Source organism: Protomyctophum bolini (assembly GCF_963924005.1).
Source record: "Protomyctophum bolini genome assembly, chromosome: 7".
In the NCBI taxonomy this organism is placed as follows: Eukaryota; Metazoa; Chordata; class Actinopteri; order Myctophiformes; family Myctophidae; genus Protomyctophum; species Protomyctophum bolini.
The window spans coordinates 48564863-48585627 of NC_137868.1; the positions used below are offsets into that span (position 1 = coordinate 48564863).

Consider the following 20765-nt stretch of genomic DNA (forward strand, 5'->3'; position numbering starts at 1 on the left):
AGACGTAGGATTTGACGGAGTTTCCGACCAACCTACGTGAGCGACAAGTTCACGGCCATTTCCATGAATTACAAATGAATGTGGGAAATCCACGTAAATGCCTTTCCGCTAACGCTAGCGGAAAGGCCGTTGTGAATTTGGACCCAGATGTTGTTGTTGATGAGGACAGTAGAGAAGTGACCATTTTGGAAGTGGCATGTACATTTGACCACAGTCTGGAACAGGCATTCCTTACCAAGGTGTTTAAGTATCAACGTCTTAACACTAGGAAGTCTGAAAAAATGTCACTACTACTCAGTCGGCTGAACGGTCAGGGGGACCGTGTTTTTGGTGCGATTTGATTGGCCACTCTCTCCCCCACTCTGCAGATGTATTTATTTTCCCCAGATGGTCTAAAAATGAGTTACTTTGACCAACGTATTACCAATCTTGTACACCATTGCTCACGAAAGCAACACCCTTGATCAAGCAGCCTAGTTCACATACATACATACGAAATACGACATTAGAGTTATATATTGTCATTTTTATATAGAGGGGGAAACATTATAGGCTACGCGTGTTATCGATGTAATTAATATATATTTGATTGATTGTGCCAAATAATCGCCTAAAGAGGGGTGGAGGAAAAAAAAGAACACGCAACACACAGCGTGTTCTTTTTTTTCCCTCCACCCCTCTTTTCTTTAAATCATAACACGCTCATTTTTTGCTCATTTAAAAAAATTCTAAATACCATGTAAACTACGGAATTCGGGCTTTCATTTGGTATATAGATCGGTTGTGTAGGCACTCTCTACGAAACGATATCAAGTGAAAAGGAAATGTCGGGGAATCGGGTTATAAAAGACACCATTATCAAGCAGCAAAAAGGCGAGTAGGCCTATGGGGGAGAAAGGGGGACGTCGGTCCATTGTGCCGATAATAGCTTGACAGAGTAAGAGATATATGCCTAAAATCATATTTAGAAAACGTTTCAAATGGGGAAAAAAACAGAGATGATTTCAATCGAATATTTAGACAAAGTCATGCAAGGGGAACTTTCTCTGGACTCCATGGGTTAAGAAAATACACTTTTAAATCTCAAATCCGGTCAGAACGGCTGCTCCGACGTCGTAGTGTTAAGGATGCTGTTAGCCTACAAATGTCGTGAGGGGCCTGCAGATTGCAGGCATGCACAAGCCGAGAGCTAAGGCATTGGCAACATTCTGTTCCGTGTCTGCGATAATATATATGGAGAAGACAATGCTTCCTGTACCCGTGATCTGTATCCTGAAGCACACATTTTCAAAATGTGCGCATCTACTATTGTCTGTCTATTGTTAAATGTGAATGCAAATAAAGATGGTGTGTGGTGTGTCGCAGAAAACAGCGAGCTGAGAAAACAGGCTTGAAAGGTTCACTTCTGTGGTCTCTAACATTACACCTAGCTACATGTTTAAGCATTTATTCATATTTACAGTATGTCGATTTCAGCTCTGACACTTATTTCAGACATGCTCTAGTACTGTATGTGAAGAGTCTGCCTGTGCTATTAACTCATTTTGGAAATAAACAAAAAATTGTTTTTCTCCTCTGGTGAAAAGCTGGAATTTGCGCGATGGCAGTCTCTCAGTCAAATCTGGTCACATATTGTCAGCCTCGTGACATCACAGCTCCATATGTGGTCACGCCTCGTGACACGTCACGCCACCATATATGGCCATCTCCATATAGATCACAACACTGACCTCATCAAACCCTGGATAACCATACAGATATGTACATGGAGCCGGCCAGCAACTCTAAGTCTGACCTCAAACCCTTAAATCTCCATATATGGAGCTGATCGTTCTGACATTCCATATGTTGATCTGACCTCATCAAACCCTGTACAATCAAGACACGCTCCATATATGGCCAGTACAGAATTCATTCCATATGTTGATCTGACCCCCCCCATGCCAAACTGCCAGTGCTCGCCCAGCAGTCTGCCATCTGCTGTCACCCAGGAGGATGCGTGCACTCACCCTCGCCCTCAGGGTGTCTTATCATTATGGGTCACGTCACACATGGTGGGTTTGTAGATCTGATTTTTTTACGGTGGCCTCTATACCCACGTTAAGCAGGTAAGTCAGTCAGTCAGCCAGCCAGTCAGTCAGTCAGTCAGTCAGTCAGTCACTCTCAGTCAGTCAGTGCGTGAGTGTGTGCGTGCGTGCGTGTGTGTTCATATTTGGAAGCCTTGGTAATGTCCATAAATCAGTCGTGAGGGGCCCAGAGCTAAGGCATCGGCAAAACTCTGTTCAATGGAAGGCGATGCTTCTATAATGATGGCGCCATTTCAGTGATCCCTTTGTAATGTGTTTGACTGTACCCTATACTGATTACATTTCTGCCAATAAAGTATTCAATCAATGAATCAATAGATATTCCCCACTGTATTTCACTGTACTATGGCTCCCCGCCTCCCCCTAAGGGCCGTTTTAATGGCGTACCCTGTACGCTGTAGCAGAGGTAGTGCAATCTGCGCATGCTCACAACTGTCACTGTATGAAAAAAAAAAAATTGAATATACAATTGGATCTGGGTGTCTTTCAGCAACACTAACTCAAAAGTAGGAAGCAACTTTTCAATCTACTGCAGCTGTGTCAGCCTGTGTGGTGAAAATAAATGTTTTGCCTTAGTGTGCGAGTGGAGTTGCTTTGCATATGCGCAGCATGCGCCGCCCACCGACGCTGTATTAAAATACCGTATGCTCGGAAATCTCACGGTATCAACACCGGCTGTTCCTGTCGCGGTATTACCGAAATTCGGTAAACCGCGGCATGCCTAGTGTGTAGCCCCTTTATATGCCTGTTAGGATCTGTCTCTCCACAGACCATGTCAGACCTGGCCACTACCCACTTTCCCTTTCACTCACACAGTCAGTTCACTCACCTGTCTCCAACCCCCTCGTCATCCCACCTGGGAACACTTTGACAATCAGCCTGCCCCATATATATAACTGGACTCATTGCACTCTTGCCTGTGTCTCTGTTCCTCTGGACCAGGAGTGGGCAACCTTGACAATGGTGAGGGCCAAAATATTTCCACACTCACACCACAGGGCCACAGTGCATATTACTGTCGTAGCAAAAATAGCCTATATTTTTGCTATATTTGAATTGAAAACCTAAATATTTAGTTTTTGCCATTTTTGAATTGGAATCCTGAAAAGTAACCCTTTTTTTATTTAATTTCAAATGGATTTAGTTATAGTTATGTCAACTTTATGAACTGTTAACATAACTACATTGGACACAAAAAGACAATAACATTTTAATACTAGTCATTTAATACTAGTCATGAAGTAATTAAAGCGGATTTGGAATTGTAACAGCTGAAATCAATACTACATCAGTATTCTGATATCAACATGCGGGCCGCATGTGGCCCCCGGGCCGCCAGTTGCCCACCCCTGAGTTAGATCAAATCTTCGGTCATCTTAACCAGTGTCTTAAGGTCAGTGATCTAGCTATCCTGGTGATTTGTGAATTTTCATTTGGTTGTTCCTCTCCACCTATCTCTGTTTAATTACTTAGAGCGCGCAAGTAATAGTTTCGCCCGGGACTCGTATGCACCGTCCCAGCCACTTTTGATGCGTATGCACCGTCCCAGCAAATTGTGCCTGATACGGCAGTGGTGCCAGATTACATGGTGTGTATATGTATCTACTAACTAGCTCTCAATGATGACGTAATAAAGATGTGGATTAAAGGACACAATGCCAGAGTGTAATTGGTTTTCGATGGTGACGTAATGACGATATGTTTTAGTGTTGGGGGGATTATAGGTAGTGCTCCTATGTATGTATGCAATCTGGCACCACTGCCATATCAGGCACAAGTAGTCATTACGTTACATGCATAAAGTAGGTAGGTAGCAAATAGTTAAACCTAATAATTCAACATTTCAAACGTTCCTCCAAACTGAGATTTGACAGTTTGTAGCGGTCGAAAGTACTTTACGAAAGCACACTAGTAGGACATTTATGGCCTACTAGTGTGCAACAAGCAAGTATGCACTCGATAGAGTGCAGTTCTAGTTCATGTATAGATTTGATACCTTTATGTTGTTGTCAAGTGGGCGGAGTGTTGTTATGTGTGAGTGATGTGTCTTGTATTTCCCTGAACCGTCTAGCATCTAACTAATCTATCTATTCAAAAACATTGTTTATTCATGCACTTGACTTCAGTGCATTCCATCAGACTTTCAGCTCCAGTTTTCCTCTCGGGTGCGTCAATGGACAGGTGTAGAACATTTCTGTTCCCTTCCCTCTTCATAATGACATTGATCGTCACTGGCAGAATGATGGTTCTCAATGAACCAGCTCCCCAATTGGCCTCAACACTTTGAGAGCCGCCATCTAGGGTGCGTTCGGAAATGCGCACCGGGAATGTGGTCAGTTTGTTGAGTGTGGTGGGCGGTGATGTTACAGAGTGCGTTCAGTGTGCCTTATTTACGAACGACCACAGCTGTGACGCATTCACACTGGACAACCCCAGCTTCAGGGTAGGGTCGCTCAGTGCGGGCACTCGGCACACCTGGTGCGCAACGCACTGGATTTTCGAACGACAACGCACCGAGGGCACTGTATAAACGAACGACAAGAGAGCACACCAGTGCATTCAGGGCGCATTTCCGAACGCACCCTTAGTGTCCTGTGTAGTTCAGGGGATCCATCTAGTGTCCTGTCTAGTTCAGGGGGGTCCATCTAGTGTCCTGTCTAGGTCAGGGGGGGTCCAAACTTTTTTCAAAGGGGGCCATATTAGAAAATATTACAACACCCAAAAAGGGCCAAAAAGCACACCCGTGTGAAGTGAGGGGCGCTAATATATTAAAGTCTAACTCATGTTGATTAGGTGATGGTGACATTGAACACCATTGACAATAAAGAGACGATATGACGTAATGAGGCACACTATGAAGTACATTTTCCCTTCATTGTCAATGGCATTTACAAAACAAACATTGAACTAAAGACAAACATTAAACCTGTGTATAGGAGGGGCTCAGTGGCCTTGTGGTTAGAGTGTCTGCCCTGACACTGGGAGGTCGGGGTTCGATCCCCGGCCGAGTCATACCAAAGATCCAGTGCCTCCCTGCTTGACACTCAGCATCAAGGGTTGGATTGGGGGGAAGTCCCTGCGACATACTAGCGTCATGTCCAGGGGGTGTACTTGTACATCAAGCTGCCTCACGCTACAGAAACAGGAGATAGGCTCCTGCCCTATGAGCCTCATGGCTCGGCAAGGCTACCACTATAGGAGGGGCTGGTGCCCCTCGGAAATAGCCAGACGTGCAAGGTGAAAAAAATGAAATAAAATAGGAATAAAATAATAAGAGACGAAACCGAAAGCAGCTTGTAGTTTTAAGCAGCTGGCAATGTTGTGTGTCTTTCGCCAGAAACGGTAATATGTCGGGCGCGATGCGGTCAAAAACTACTACTTGCATCTGAACGTCGGATGGATTTGACAAAAAAAGAAGCGCTTTGGGCTATTTTTCTGAGAAAACGGGCAGCAAAGAAACCTCAGTTGAAATGGATTCCTGTGGCGTGCGCACGCTTTCATCCTTGTGCTGGGAGGGACGGAGGCGTTTCATAGCAACCACAGGTTTGTTTTTAGCATTAGCCGGTTGGAATTGATTATAAAGCTTATTACCCATCGCGCCGCGAGTTTGGCTTCCAACAGGTAAAAATCTTAACTCACCACAGCACCGGAATGGCTCTCTAAGTATTAATATTCGAACAGGGTACAACAATAATATAGGAATATACTTAATGGATTTACATGCCCAAACCCCAAAGCACACCAATGTGCAAGTCAAATAATAATACACTTTATTTAATAATAATAATACACTTCATTAATAACGCACTTCATTTTTTGTTTTGCAAACCTCAAAGTGCTTAATGTGGCTTTCTGCTGAGGATGTAACATTTTACAACAACCAGGACTCTCTAGTCGTAAGTCTACATTGATAAGACATAGCAGTTGATAAAATACAGGTCATTTTGAGGAAGCAAGCTGATTGGTTGAACGGCTTTCCAGTCGTGCTTCAAACCACATTATTTCAACACCGAATCAAAACAAACAATTCAGCCGTGCTTTTCTCTCAGAGCGCAGCAGACTCGGTGGCTATAGGCTAGCTAGTTTATTGGGACATTAGTGGTCGTAGTGACTATACATCTGTCATTGAAACATTATTTTCTCAGCGATTCTCTTAGTTTCAAGGGTAACTGTTGTATGATTGCAATATTACACCCGAGGGAGTGGTTTGGAGCGAGTTCCTGCAGCATCGCAGGCGTGCATTAATTAATGACGTTAAACCACCCCCTCTCGTGTAATATTGCTTAATTCTCTATGGAGAAAATGAGTAGGATTTTGACTTCTGACAGCACACAGTTTGGCTCTACTCATCAGGGTTTAAGACGTGGTTGTGTGTGTGTTGAGTGAGACGCTGTCCATGGTGTTGGAGGACATCTAGGCCTTAGGATCGGTCAGGTCGATCTTACTGCTTGTCAGCTGTACTTTCATGACACCAAGGAGTTCTGAAGGTAAAACAACATATCGTTAATGCATCAATTCAATTCAATTCAACAACAAAAAAAATATCCCACGATTTTGTAACCCATTTTTCACCCCTTTGTCAATTATCTAATGTGATCCTGGGCTCTACACACCCTCCGCCAACCTGGGGAGAGCAACGGACTTGAACTCACTTCCTTCATGCATGAGTGTCCAAGTCACTCCTACACGTGACAGGGGGGACACCAGGACACCCTGATTGAACGTTATTCCAACCAGTTCCTTTCCCCTCCATCCCCAGCTGGCCAGGGGGAGGCAGTTTAGAGACCAGGATTACTGCATGTTTTTGTGAGGGTACCTACCCAGGGGACACGGGGAGAACATGCAAACTCCACACAGAAAGGCCCTTTTGCCAACCCCAAGGGTATGGGCACTGATGACGCGGCGGAGAGGACACGCCGCCAGCCCCCACAGCATCCCAAGCGGGAATCGAACCCAGGACCTTCTAGCTGTGAGGCGACAGCACTACCGACTGTGCCACCGTTTCAATTCAATTTGACAACAATACATTTCATTTAACTATGAATATGTGTGCATGCATGAGCTGAGTCACCTACCATCCACTCACGCATGTGTGTGCTCGCGTTAATGGCATTTAATGTTTGCATAAGAACATAATAGCCGATTTTCTCAGACACATTTCTCATTCATTGTCAATGCCCTCAAAAGACAGGGAGACCCCTGTTTACTGATCAAACACTTCATAGCAACCATTACTAACCTTTTAACAAAAACCTTATCATTTTTGTATCACTTGCACAACCTTTTAAATGTACATTTTCACCGTTGGAAGAAGCTGCAGTCACTCAAAGTTAACACTATTTTGTTATAAGAAGTAGTGGTTTGAAATTGGCACCCTATGACCTTAAAGGCGTAGTGAAACGGAAATGGTGAACAACATGAAAATGGTGTTTCAACATGAAACACCGGTCTGAAGTTTCTGAAGTGTCGCATCCCTTCAGGCGATGGGACGGTAGCTAGGGACGGTAGCTAACAGCGTGGTATGTGTTTGTTTATAAATCAGACGGTCGGCCAGCACAAACAGTTTACTGTTATGTGGCTTAGTTCTACCCTATAATGTTTTCAGATACATATTTTAGCGTGATGATTAAGTTGAAACCGAGTAATACACTGTCTGGATGTTATCTTGAATGGAAATAAAAATGGATTATTCTGTAATCAGTAGCAGCTGTGTTGCACGGATGCGCAGACATGGGGAATTAAACGGGTGAGCTTCATTTTTACTGGCTTTTATCGATGTGTATCTCTACACGTCATCACGCAGCACATTTTCGTTTTAATAAATAAATAATACAATCGTTTTTATGGACTTTTGATATAAAAACAGACATGAGACATGAGAATTTTCCAATTTTTTTGGCATCCATTGTTAGGTATGCCCATATGATGACCACGGATATGGTCTAAAAGTGTGAAAAACATATTTTTCCATTTCACTACACCTTTAAAGAATACTGTGTAGAAGAATGTGTTCCTCTTGGGTTGCTATCCACCGTATATTACTCCCAACAACCACCATCCTCCCAAAGCCTCTCCTCCTGCACTCACATTTTCATCTATGACCAAATTAGGTAACCTGACGCTGCCAGATGGGGGCGGTATTGGGTAACCATGTTCCCCAACACAGCTTCCATCTGGGATCTCTCAGGGAGTTGAGCTAACACTGATCCGTTCCGCACCGAACCAATCAGCGTGAGCTAAGGGCGGGATATGTGCGAAACCGGATGTGAAGCTATATAGACACGTCAATATGATTGGTTGTGTTTGCACGCCCACACGGTGATAGACAGACGGTCCCATCCAATCATCTGCCAAGTATCTTGAAAAAAAGGAACAGCCCCGTCATCGAATTTGCTTCCGAGATCCCAGATCCCAATAAGCTGTGAAACAAATTTGCGTAGCAAGCTTCTTGGATCTGGCAGCGTCAGGTTACAAATTAGGTACACCAGTTGGAAAGTGGTTGAAAATCAAAACATTCCAATATTCACAAGCCTTAAATCCCCCTGATGCTCTTGCACTTTCATACGTAGGATATGTTTGTTGCTTTTAAACTGCTCTTAATGTTTTTCTTCTCTGTACCATAACTATGCATTGTTTGTATTGCTTTATTTTACACTAGTGTATTGTTGTATTGTTTTCTTTGACCTGTGAAGTGCTTTGGTACGATGAGAGTCCTTTTTAAATGTGCTATACAAATAAAGTTGATTTGATGTCGTCAAAAAAGCCAAATAACGGCCGACATATCGGCCTGCCACTGGTGTTATGTAATACTTGAAATGCATTGAATATCAGCCATTCTGGGGCTATTAGCTCTATGTATGTGATATATGTGTACGTACTGCCGGTGGTCGACCCTGTGCCCAGGAGCACATGGAGCATGGTGTCCATCTTCATATCAACGTCGTCCAGAGGAATGCTGAACTCGCATGTGATCATGTTGTTTGCGTGCACAGTGCCGCGGATCTCATTCACTGGCTGTGATGAAGAAACATGGTCAGCTGTTAGAAAGCAGTTAGAAAGCAGTTCTCAGGCACTCGAGTCTCGACCCCATGTAAATATGTTGTGGCATGGAAAAAGAAAAGATTTGTGTGTTAAAAATTTACGAAAAAGATCACACCCGTGTGAAGTGAGGGGCGCTCTTATCATCATACATCATCCATTCATTGTCAATGGGAATTTCATCTTTGTGTAGGACAAAATAAGACGAGTTTCTCGTCTACATTCTAAATTATCCATTCATTGTCAATGGGAATTTAATGTTTGTGTAAGACGAAAATCTACACTAGCTGAATATAAGGAGGGGCTAAATGAATAAAAATATTCAATATTTCCCTGATTTTTGAACATTCTGGATAACCGAATAGTCATAATATAAAATAGGGTTCACGTGGTTAAACTGATTGTCATCATGCTACATTAGCTAATATTGCCTTTTTTATTGGACCCCTTCAAGGACTCCCTGCATGAGAAGCCCTGCTTTGACAGGAGCTTACCTGCTTCAGCGGAGTGAGATTACCCTCGCTGTCGCCCAGCTTCGTAAAGAAGAAGAACTCGCCATTCTTTTCGTTGTTCTGAGCACATCCAAACACCGCCGCAGGCTTCTAGAGAGAGAGAGAGAGAGAGAGAGTATTGAATAACTGGACATTTTGATTTTGGCAGCATTGCAGGTTGTTTGTGAATATTTCCTTGGATGAAAGTATAACATCTTGAGTGTCATTAGTGTGTCTGTGATGGGCAGGCATGTAAATGGTAAATGGTGCATTTATGTAGCGCCTTTATCCAAGGCGCTTTACATAGATTGTGCATTACATTCACCCATTCATACACCTATTGCGGCGGAAGCCATGCAAGGTACCAAGCAGCACATCGGGATCAATTTGGGGTTCAGTGTCTTGCCCAAGGACACTTCGACATGTAGACAGGAGGAGCCGGGATTCGAACCGCCGACCCATGGATCATTGGATGACCTGCTCTACCTCCTGAGCCACAGTCGCCCTATACTGTACCCATGTACAGTATACAGTGTGTTGTGTGTGTGTGTGTGTGTGTGTGTGTGTGTGTGTGTGTGTGTGTGTGTGTGTGTGTGTGTGTGTGTGTGTGTGTGTGTGTGTGTGTGTGTGTGTGTGTGTGTGTGTGTGTGTGCATACGTAGGATATGTTTGTTGCTTTGTTGTTTGTTACCTCATTTGGCGTCCTAACCAAGCCCATGGCTATGTATCCGGTGGACATCCCACTTAACGTTACATCAAAGCTGGCAGGTTTATTGCCGGTGTTGTGGACAACGGAGCTGAACAGACAGTCCATGTGTGTTGGATCACAGTCATCTGGTGTCTCAACGCACAGTCTAGTCGACCCACAGCCTTGACGGCTTATTTCTTTTACCTGGGTGTACACACATGCATGAGAATGAGTGAACACTGATATATGGATATATATATATATGTATACATTTAAACATTTTACATTACATTAGAGCTGTGGTTCTCAACCTTTTCAGGCCACGACTCCCCAATAAATAATGACGTGAACTTGGGATCCCCCAAAATAATGACGTGAACTGGGGATCCCCCAAAATAATGACATGAACTGGGAATCCCCCAAAATAATGATGAACTGGGGATCCCCCAAAATAATGACCTGGGGATCCCCTAAAATAATGACGTGAACTGGGGATCCCCCAAAATAATGACGATCCCCCAAAATAATGAAGTGAACTGGGGATCCCCCAAAATAATGATGAACTGGGGATCCCCCAAAATAATGATGTGAACTGGGGATCCCCCAAAATAATGATGTGAACTGGGGATCCCTAACCCTGACACACAATTGGAATTGTAGGAGTTTTGAAGGCATTACATTGTGTTTAACTCGGTTCCACAGATAAATATTGTCAAAATAGCAGATCTACAAGCTTGTAGATCGTCTATTTTCACATTTCGTGCCTCTTTTCTTATATTATTAGACAATTTGACCAATGTTTGAGCAGTTTTTATAGTATAGTTTGTTAACTTTTTGATGCAGCAATGGTCTTTTAATTTAATTTAATTTATTAGTATTGAAAAGTAGATGCAATATTTACATTGTGTATTGCTGTCGTAGCAAAAATAACCAATCTAAATGCCTTTAATTATATTTATGTTAACTCTATAAACTTAATATAAATACATTGGACTTAAAAAAAGACAATAGCATTTTAATTTAGCTCATTAAGCTACTAATTTAGACTGAATTAAAGCGGGTCATGTTTGCAAATCAATAATAAATCAGTATTCTGATATTAACCTGAGGGCCACATTGAGTGAAAGTGGGGGCTGCATGTGGCCCCCGGGGCCATGTATGATCTACAAATATCAGCACTGAGCAATGTTGTCTTTGGTCTTTCTAGTGTGGTTGTACAGTAGTTGTCTTTGGTCTTTCTAGTGTCAATGTACAGTAGTTGTCTTTGGTCTTTCTAGTGTTGATGTACAGTAGTTGTCTTTGGTCTTTCTAGTGTTGATGTACAGTATCGTTGTCTTTGGTCTTTCTAGTGTGGTTGTACAGTAGTTGTCTTTGGTCTTTCTAGTGTCGATGTACAGTAGTTGTCTTTGGTCTTTCTAGTGTCGATGTACAGTAGTTGTCTTTGGTCTTTCTAGTGTCGATGTACAGTAGTTGTCTTTGGTCTTTCTAGTGTTGATGTACAGTAGTTGTCTTTGGTCTTTCTAGTGTTGATGTACAGTATAGTTGTCTTTGGTCTTTCTAGTGTCGATGTGCAGTAGGATGACGGTTCAAATGGATTCATTCTCATACCTGTTGGTCAGCGGCAAACGACAGATGGTCTTGTCCATGTATGCCCGGAGCCAGACAGACGATCGCCGTAGCAACCAACAGCATCAATTCTCTGGCCATTCTTTAGGCAGTAGAGGGTTGACAGGTAAACAAAGAGAATGCAAATATGTAAATAGGACATTAGTAGGCTACTTGCGTAAGCGGAGCGCGCAAGTACTGTAATCTGGTTATGTCGGAGTTGTCCACCTGCCAATAGGGGACCACCATGTATGTATGTATTTGGTTAAAATGGGTGGGGTTTTTGGATGGGGTATGTATGTATGTATGTATGTATGTATGTATGTATGTATTTGGTTAAAATGGGTAGGGTGAGACACCCCAGGTGAAATCATGATTTTTATTTTTTTGCTATTTTGCTTCCTAAACATGTTTTCTTTCAAACTAAAGCAAAATACACATTAAAAATACAGATTTAGATGTTTAGTTGGATAGTTTATTTTAGCCAATGACAGCTCGTTTTTCGGGGTGAAAAGCCACCATCTCTATTTTCATGATTGGTTGTTGGTACAAAGGAAGTGACCATATTTGGATCAGACCACAGTCAGCTTGAGGTCCAGACCTTTCCAATGATATATGCCATTATATGTTGTTGCCAAGGTTTGGATGAGATATTTTGTCTCAAAATAGTGGCTTCAAATAAAACGTTTTGGAATTTTACAATACAAATCTTTAAAGGCCGTTTTCTCAAAATGAGTTTTCCTCATACTTGGGACAAAGAATCTCCACTTCAGTTGAACTCACATACACCAAACTTTCCAGTCTTATTCATAACTATATTCCGCAGACATTTACACATGGATTTGTTGATATATCATTCACAGCCTGATTTACATCACATTTTATACCAAAAAAATGCCGAAAATTGGGTTTTTTATGCCTGTTGACACTATTTTCTGATTTGTGTAATTTTCTTTGTCTCTAATGTGTCAACAAAATGAAATGATAATTTTGAACCTGGCTTTATCCGATCTTCAGATTTATCGTCCCGAAATGTATGCAAATTAGCGCATATAATGCATAATTTGCATATTTAAACATAACATTTCAGAAAACTTGTAATACAAAAAATCTTAGTTTTAATATAAGTAATCAACTTGAGAAGTTTCATTGTGATAGCTATTATTTAACTTTTTTTCCCTATTCACCTGGGGTGTCTCGCCTTAACCCTCCAACACCCGCATTAATTTCTACTTGCAAAAAATTGATTTCAACCGTACTACTACTTTGTACTACTAGGACTAAGACTAAAAAAAAAAAAAAAAAAAAGTTTGAAGATTTTTTTTAAATAATTATATAATAATATAATAAATTAATAATTTACATTTGGGGGATATCTTTCACAATAATGAATAAAACATGTTCTAGACATTCTAATGATCACAAAAAACATATATTACAATTATTTTACCTACTTTTATTAGGGTAAAGGTCAAAAGTCTTAGGTAAAAAAAATGTTCAAAATTGCACAGAGTCCAGACATTTTTTATTTGTGTGAATTTCAGCCTCTGGTGGGGGGTGTTTATATGCAAATATCATGACCAATGGCATTGAAATGGCATTGCAATGAACATCACTGATGATGTTTAGGTGAAAAAAGAACAGAAAAAATTATAATAATTTAGTAATTAATTAAAATGCAATTGTTGCTAAAAAGCAACGCTGTCGCTGGGTCTTAGAGGGATAAAAAAGGCAAGAGCTTGTTCTGGTGCACTGGCCTAAAAGTGGGTCCTTAAAAACTGCTAAAACTTCTGAAATGTATGTATGTAGGTATGTATGTATGTGTGTATGTATTTAAAAGGGGGGCTTTTTTGTAAAAAGCCCAGCCCACAATACATTCATATATTTAAAAATAATCCAAAATAGGGTTACCAGTGAAGGGCAAACTGCCTATTCACTGGGGACTATGCAAGGCAGAGGCGTCCACCCCCTGAGTCCAAGTTAGGCTAGACCGCATACCTAATGTATGTATCTATTTGGTTAAAATGGGTAGGGTTTAAAAAAAGGCAAGAGTTTGCTCTGGTAAACTGGCCTAAAAGTGGGTCCTTAAAAACTGCTAAAACTTCTGAAATGTATGCATGTAGATATGTATGTATGTGTGTAGTATTTAAAAGGGGGGCTTTTTTGTAAAAAGCCCAGCCCACCATACCTTAATTTATTTAAAACTACTCCAAAATAGGGTTACCAGTGAAGGGCAATGCCTATTCACTGGGGACTATGCAAGGCAGGTATGTATGTATGAATGTCGGGGGTATGAATGGTGGTCACTTATTGGCTGTTGATGGTGACGTAACTAAGGTACGTTTCAGGGTTTGGTATAAGGTCAATAACAGGTCTAAAGGATTTAGAACAGCAGTTATAATAGTCTACTAATGTTAGTTAGTAGCAGCACAAGTATGCACCTCGACAGAGTGCATTTCTATTTTATTATTGCATCCACATTAGCTTTCACAAGGTGTTGCCCTAATAAAGAAACAAACAATTTGGGTCAGTACAGCTATTTCTTGTAGTTTAATTGCTTGTTACTTTTAGAGTAACGTGAGTACGTTTTCCTTTTCTTTTGAAAGGAAAATGCATATGGTCTCCGAGGCTACTTTTAGAGTGTCTTAAAACAAATTAAATAATAATAAATGAATAATAACACAAGAAGCTATCAAAACATAATTCATGCAAACTAAATCAAGTAACTACATTGTGAACATATTTGATCAAATATTCGGTCATCTTACCTGTGTTAAGGTCAGTGATCTATCCTGGATAGTGAATTTTCCTTTGGTTGTTCCTCTCCACCTATACTCTGTTTAATTCATGTATATTTGTTACCTTTATACTGTTGTCAAGTGGGCAGAGTGTTATGTGTTTTATTTACCTGAACCGACTATCTAACAAAGGTCCCAATCATTCAAAAACATTGTTTATTCATGCACTTGACTTCAGTGCATTCCATCAGACTTTCGGCTCCAGTTTGCCTCTCATGTGCGTCAATGGACACGTGTAGACTGTTTCTGTTCCCTTCCCTCTTCATAATGGCATTGATTGTCACTGGTAGTTAGATTGACGGTACATTTAAATCAATCTTTGTTCAATGCTCAATCAGCCATATATATTCTTCTAACAGGATACACCAATAACAAAGGAATATACTTAGGGCCGATTGATACTCGTATTTTACCACTGTTTCTGCACTGTAGTGCCAAAATGATTTTGGCTGTTTCAGTAGCACCGAATAGCCGACTTTAGGACGGTACGCGACGCGTTATGTGATATCGGTAACGCCTGTCATTTCTTAAAGGGACACTATACAAATATATGTTAATGACTTTTAGAAGATTTAGAACACTTTCCTGGGGGTCTTAATATATGCGCAATATGTGGTTTTAGATATTTTAGACTTTAACAGTGAGCTCAGTGACTGATGTCATCAACACTAGGCTCACTTCCTTCCTGGACTACAATTCCCATAGTGCGTTGGTGCACTGCTCCTCCTTGTGTTTAGGGGGACGGACGGACGGACAGACAGACAGGACAAGAACTTCAGCTGCTATCGTAAAAAAAAAATACAAAAATACAAAAACAAACCACCAAAGTTGTTGGATTAAATACATTAAGAAGCTCATGTATTCTCCGCTCCCAGTAATCTATAGAAGGAACGCACATTTGGACCACAGCATTTTCAGGGGTTGACTTGATTAGATTTAGGTCAAGTAAGTACATAATCAACACAATATAACAGGATATTAAAAGAAAATCATAATGACACACTTATTTCCAATGTAGTGCTGGGGTTCACAACCAAAGCTTTGTTGTAGAGAGAACAAAGCCCATTGATGATGACACAATCCACCACAAGCAGCTGAAACTCTATGTTTGGCCAAAGATAGCAAGGAGAGGCAGCAGCTGACAGAGCAGGGTGCGTTCAGATATAGGCACACTGAGCCACACTTTAACTGAGCATGCACTGCCAATACAAACTAATAGGCGAGTGAGCTCCCGGTGCGCATTTCCGAACGCACCCTACATTAGCTGCCAAATGAGAGCTAGAAACTTGGAAGACGTCTTTCAGCATGAAAGCATATCGCCCCCAGTGCGCTCCAGTGGAGGATGATTAACCAAGACATCTTTGTGCTACTACAGTATATTTGAGTACTATAGACGAATAACAGTTTAAGTCCAAATGTTATTCTAACCCCTCCACGAAAAGGCCTCGTCCTGACCCCTTATCCATCATTTATACATTGTGGATAATTAGTGTGGACTTAAACTGTTATCCGTCTATAGTAGGGGAGAGCCGCCACGATTGTAACGCATCATGGTTGTAACATGAACCTTATCTCTTGATTGGTCAACACCATTATGACGCCATCGCGTCAGTATGTGTACAGCAACGTACTCTACGTGCCCAGGAAGTTTGAAGTGTCTACCTTCATCCTACGGGGAGCTATTGGCGAAGTACTGGCGTAACATTTTACACCTGGACTCCTGGAGTATATGTGTGCTACATTTTTTTTCTTTGATGTTGGTGAATACAAATACACATGGATGTCTTCATGCTTATGTTCTTCATTAGTTTGCATCGTGTTTAGACGGAATGCACGTTCATTCTGGTCTGTAAGCAACGCCAAACAACAACTTGCAAAAGTGGATCAATTGTAACACACGCCGGCTCCATTCAATACCCTTATAGGTCATATTTACACAGTTGACATATTGGCCAATATTATATGTTCAGTCAGCTGTCTTCATTACAGAGTGTATTCTAAAATTAGTGTAGGGTTGTATAACATTGTACAACTCAATCGACCAAACGTTTGTTTAATCAATGTATTTTCCCATTGAACTGACTCAAACGCCCAAACTGGTACACCCGATAGGCCGATACTACTTAATATTTCCCTTATTTTTGATACATTTTCTTATCACATCCATGGTATGAAAACAAGGAGTTGCTTCAATGAAATATAATTGCTTTAAGCTGAAAACTATATGTTTAATGGTGTTTTTTAGCGTTGTTACATTTATCACGCATGCCGTTACAATTAATACGATATGCGCAGCAAATGTAACACTGGAACAGCGTCCACGTTCGGTTTAATAACTTCCGACCTCTTTTATTAAAAAAATAACTAAATAAAGTGGTTTGTGGTAGCAGACATGCATAGGTCCGTTGCCTGAAAATGTGTAGATAAACGGATCTCTGAGTAAAAAGTTGAGGGAAAGTTGATTAAATAGTCTCTTAATGTTTCAATTAAAGTGATAAAGTTCACGTGGGCATGTCCGTCCATCTTTATGATTAGGCTACTGTTGTTGTCTTGGTATTCCTTTTATGCGACTTCACTCACCTCCAGTGCATGTGGATGGAGCTGCTGCTGCTGTTGTGTTTGTATTCCACCTTACTCCATCTATCTTGCCCTCTTTTGCCTGTGGTAATTTTATGTCTTGTTTATGACTGTTCAAAGAATCAAAACTCTTTATCAGGCGATTGCAGAGCAGGGCTAACAACTGTATACAGCCACAGCGGACATACCGGAGCAAATCCATCTACTCTAGTACTCTAACGTGCAGCCAAGCAGCCAAGTTTAAACCCTCTATTTCCTGCCTAAGCCGTGAAGGGCCCTTCACAAGAAAGCGTCTCCCTTTAACTCCCAATTAACTACATTTTACACTGCTTATTATTGACAGGAATGTAGTCTTAGTTGCGGTAACTTAACAGCGTGTTTGTGGGAGAGAGAGCCAGAGAGAGAGGCCCTCATTTATCAACCGTGCGTACGCCAAAATATGGGTGCACGCCGAAATTACCGACATTTTCGGCATTTACCATTTCCGACAAAGCTTGAAATTGAACTTGAGTAGGACAAAAAGTCACGTCTGGTCGGGAGCTGTCGTACGCTTTGTCCTCACCAGTTTTTCTGTCGTAGAACAGCGGAGCAGCATTGTTTGACCAGCTGAGAGGCTGTCACAGGCATCTAAACATAATATATGTATTCACTCCTAAAATGTTTATATAAAACTGTATAGGTATGTATATGGGCTACATGTAAAAAATAAAAAGTAAAGGAATACATCAACGATGTGTCTTTGTGTCATATGAAATTAGTAGGAGATAAAATCGCGCAATTAAAAACAATGTTGCAAGTTAGATGCTTAAGCCATTTAAACAGTGTTTTGCATGAGCGCATACATGCGAGGATTTGGGCTGTCTGTGCTGAAATATTTCCATGACGGGACGTTGGAGAGTATATAGTGCAGTGCTGCAGTTGTGCAGAGGAGAGTCCCAACGTGGGTAGCCTACTGTAGCCTAATCTACAGCAGGCCGATGTCTTTCTGGAGTTACGGTATGTGCAATCTCCTCCTCGTTTAATAAACCTGACGCGTCGCTCGAATGCCAAATGTACCGTGCCAGCGCAAGTGGGAACCGCATCGGAGATGGGTAGGCTACCCAGCCAGCCCACCACCCCCGTGCCAGCCACATGCTATACGGCTGCACATTCATATAATGACAGCCCACAGCCCAGCCACTGCAGCGACTGCGAGACAATCTAAATAGACTGTCGAACGTGCATGGTCAGTTGGTCACGGACGGACCACAGTGATAGAGAGAGACAGACAGTTCACTAATATATCTTGTTGTATATTAAATTTAAAAGACTTTAATAATGAAATGAATGAATAATGAAAGTTGCTTGCAAATTGCGATATGTGCGTGCGGGGGGGGGGGGGGGGGGGTGAGTCGGGCAGCAAGGGAAGCGAAGCGAGAAGAGAAACAGACAGCTTTATTTAATTCATGCAGGTTTATTTATTTAAGATACAACAAGTTGCAAGTTGCGTGTGCGTGCGTCTGTGTGTGTATGAGAAAGGGGGCAGCAAGGCAAGCCAGCGAAACATTTTTTTCCTATAACCATGGTTTTCAGGATCGTATTGCAGTGGTTCATGTCGCAAAAACGAGGGCGAGGCTTGATTTCATAGGGCGTGCCAGATAGATTTCAGCCGTCACATTTAATAACGTCGGAACGAAATAAAGGAAGGATCAGCTGTTTGCGATCACTTTATAAATGCCGTGGCGAAGTGGGTGTACCACGAAACCTGCACTCGAATCTGTGGCAGATTTTACACTGAATTGATAAATGAGGGCCAGAGAGAGTGAGAGAGAGAGTATACAATTTACTACCACGCATCGGAGCGGCCGGCCGGGCCCCCCCCACCCTCCCGGGCCCTGAGGCGACTGCCTCGCCTATATCTCCGCCCCTGACAGTAAGTATAGTTGCACCACTCAGTTCACACAGTTGTGTGATTCTTTTCTTCTTTTTTCTTTTGTTTGGCGGCGCTAGAGTGATACCTTCTATAGCCTATTCCTATATATCTTACTTCGCAGCTATGCACATTGTTTTTGCATGCTTACAAGGACGGCTCCCTTAAAGGCACAGCAAGAGCCAACAAGAGCCAAGTGTGAATAGGTTCAAGGAGACATGTGGTTGGGAACGCTGCCATACCAGTTTTTTTTTTTCTTTCTTTCTTTTTTTGTTTTTGCATAGTTTTCTGCTGCTTGGCACTCGCCACTCAGTCACCGTGACAAGACAGAACTATTAATTTGTTTCCTGTCCAAGGTCCTCCCTCAGGCATTATTCTGTGTCGAAGACTGTTACATAAGTGTATTATGTGTATATATATATATATATATATATATATATATATATATATATATATATATATATATTATACTTGGCCTATGAATGTCCATGATTGGAGAGTGGAATACTGACACCAGCTTTCAGTCTAGGTCCCGTTGCCATGGGAGGAGACCTACCTGTTGCTACGCCTCGAGCTCCAATCCAGCCCGGACCAATCACCTGCCCGTCATCTCCACTTTTTAAACAAGTGGTGGCACCTGTGCTCACTGCCAGTGTGTCACAGTTTGCAGTAGCTGTGGGTGCATGCTGTCCAGAGCATTTGGGTTTGGTTGCTACTTTGGGCCACTAAAGTGTTGGTGTGTCCTCAGTAAAATACCCTCTTCATCTTGAGTTGAACACATGTTATGTTAAGCCACTGAGAGTTTGTAAGAAGCAAACATTCTGCTAAGGTTAATGGGGTATGGGAGCTTGCTTTTTGTAAACTGCTATTTTTTTGTTTAAGTGTTGGTTAGAGTAGGGAGTTTATCCTAGTTCTCACTTCTGTAACCCTTTTTGTTTAGAGTAGGCTCAGTTCCCTTTTGCTTATTTATCTGAGTTAATTGCACCATACATCCTTAGTTTTCAGTTTAAACCTCAACATAACATTTATTGTAGCATTTGATGGTTGTCTAATGAGTACATAGCCTTACTATACAGTTACTATTCGCATGTGAACTCTTTAAAATAACCTTATCAAAGGCAACAAATGAACAACAGTTCATTTTTCAGCCTATGTCGCAATCCATTTTTACCCCTAGACCTGCTGGATTGTAATAAAGACAAATAATTTATCCTGGCTGATATGGGAAGGGAATCCTGCAGCACATACTGTATATTACAATCCTTATTCACACTTTTCCCCGCCAACGCACTGGGGACAGAGTCGTGTGTGCGGCCCATCTGGTAGGATGCTACCACAGATGTAGCCTTACACTGTTTACACTTTACACGCTTGCATGGCCAGACTGTCGCCTCCCACTGTCCCACCCACATTCACAATAACGAATAGTAAACAACACGGACATTCATTGATTGATTGATTTCAGTATTTAACAGTTTGCAGAATGGGTACATTTCACATGAAACCACAACTCGGAAGACCCATTAGAGTATGTTTGTTTGCTTTAGTAATGGTGAAGAGTTCAGGTACAGTG

The 20765-nt window shown here is 41.6% G+C and overlaps 2 protein-coding genes across 2 annotated transcripts in view; one reads left to right on the plus strand and one right to left on the minus strand.

The window, feature by feature from the left end:
* LOC308318779 (uncharacterized protein) overlaps positions 1 to 20765 on the plus strand; it is a gene marked incomplete at its 5' end in the record, with an annotated part of 473522 nt that overhangs the window by 65764 nt on the left and 386993 nt on the right. The window lies entirely within an intron of this gene.
* On the minus strand, positions 5835 to 14739 carry LOC308318391 (putative ferric-chelate reductase 1). Its single transcript, XM_080767924.1, has 6 exons — positions 14677 to 14739; positions 11912 to 12011; positions 10307 to 10507; positions 9620 to 9727; positions 8966 to 9101; positions 5835 to 6568 (listed from the first exon to the last, which is right to left on the minus strand). The coding sequence occupies exons 2-6, from the start codon at positions 12008 to 12010 to the stop codon at positions 6501 to 6503; spliced, it is 612 nt and encodes a 203-aa protein (XP_080624050.1). The 5' UTR covers position 12011; positions 14677 to 14739; the 3' UTR covers positions 5835 to 6500.

Coding starts and splice junctions, on each gene's coding strand:
- LOC308318391 (XM_080767924.1), bottom strand. CDS start 12,010: ATGGCCAGAGAATTGATGCTGTTGGTTGCTACGGCGATCGTCTGTCTG. Junction 9,728..10,306: donor TGGTTAGGACGCCAAATGAG/GTAACAAACAAC, acceptor CTCTCTCTCTAG/AAGCCTGCGGCGGTGTTTGG. Junction 6,569..8,965: donor CACAGGGTCGACCACCGGCA/GTACGTACACAT, acceptor TTTTACCTTCAG/AACTCCTTGGTGTCATGAAA.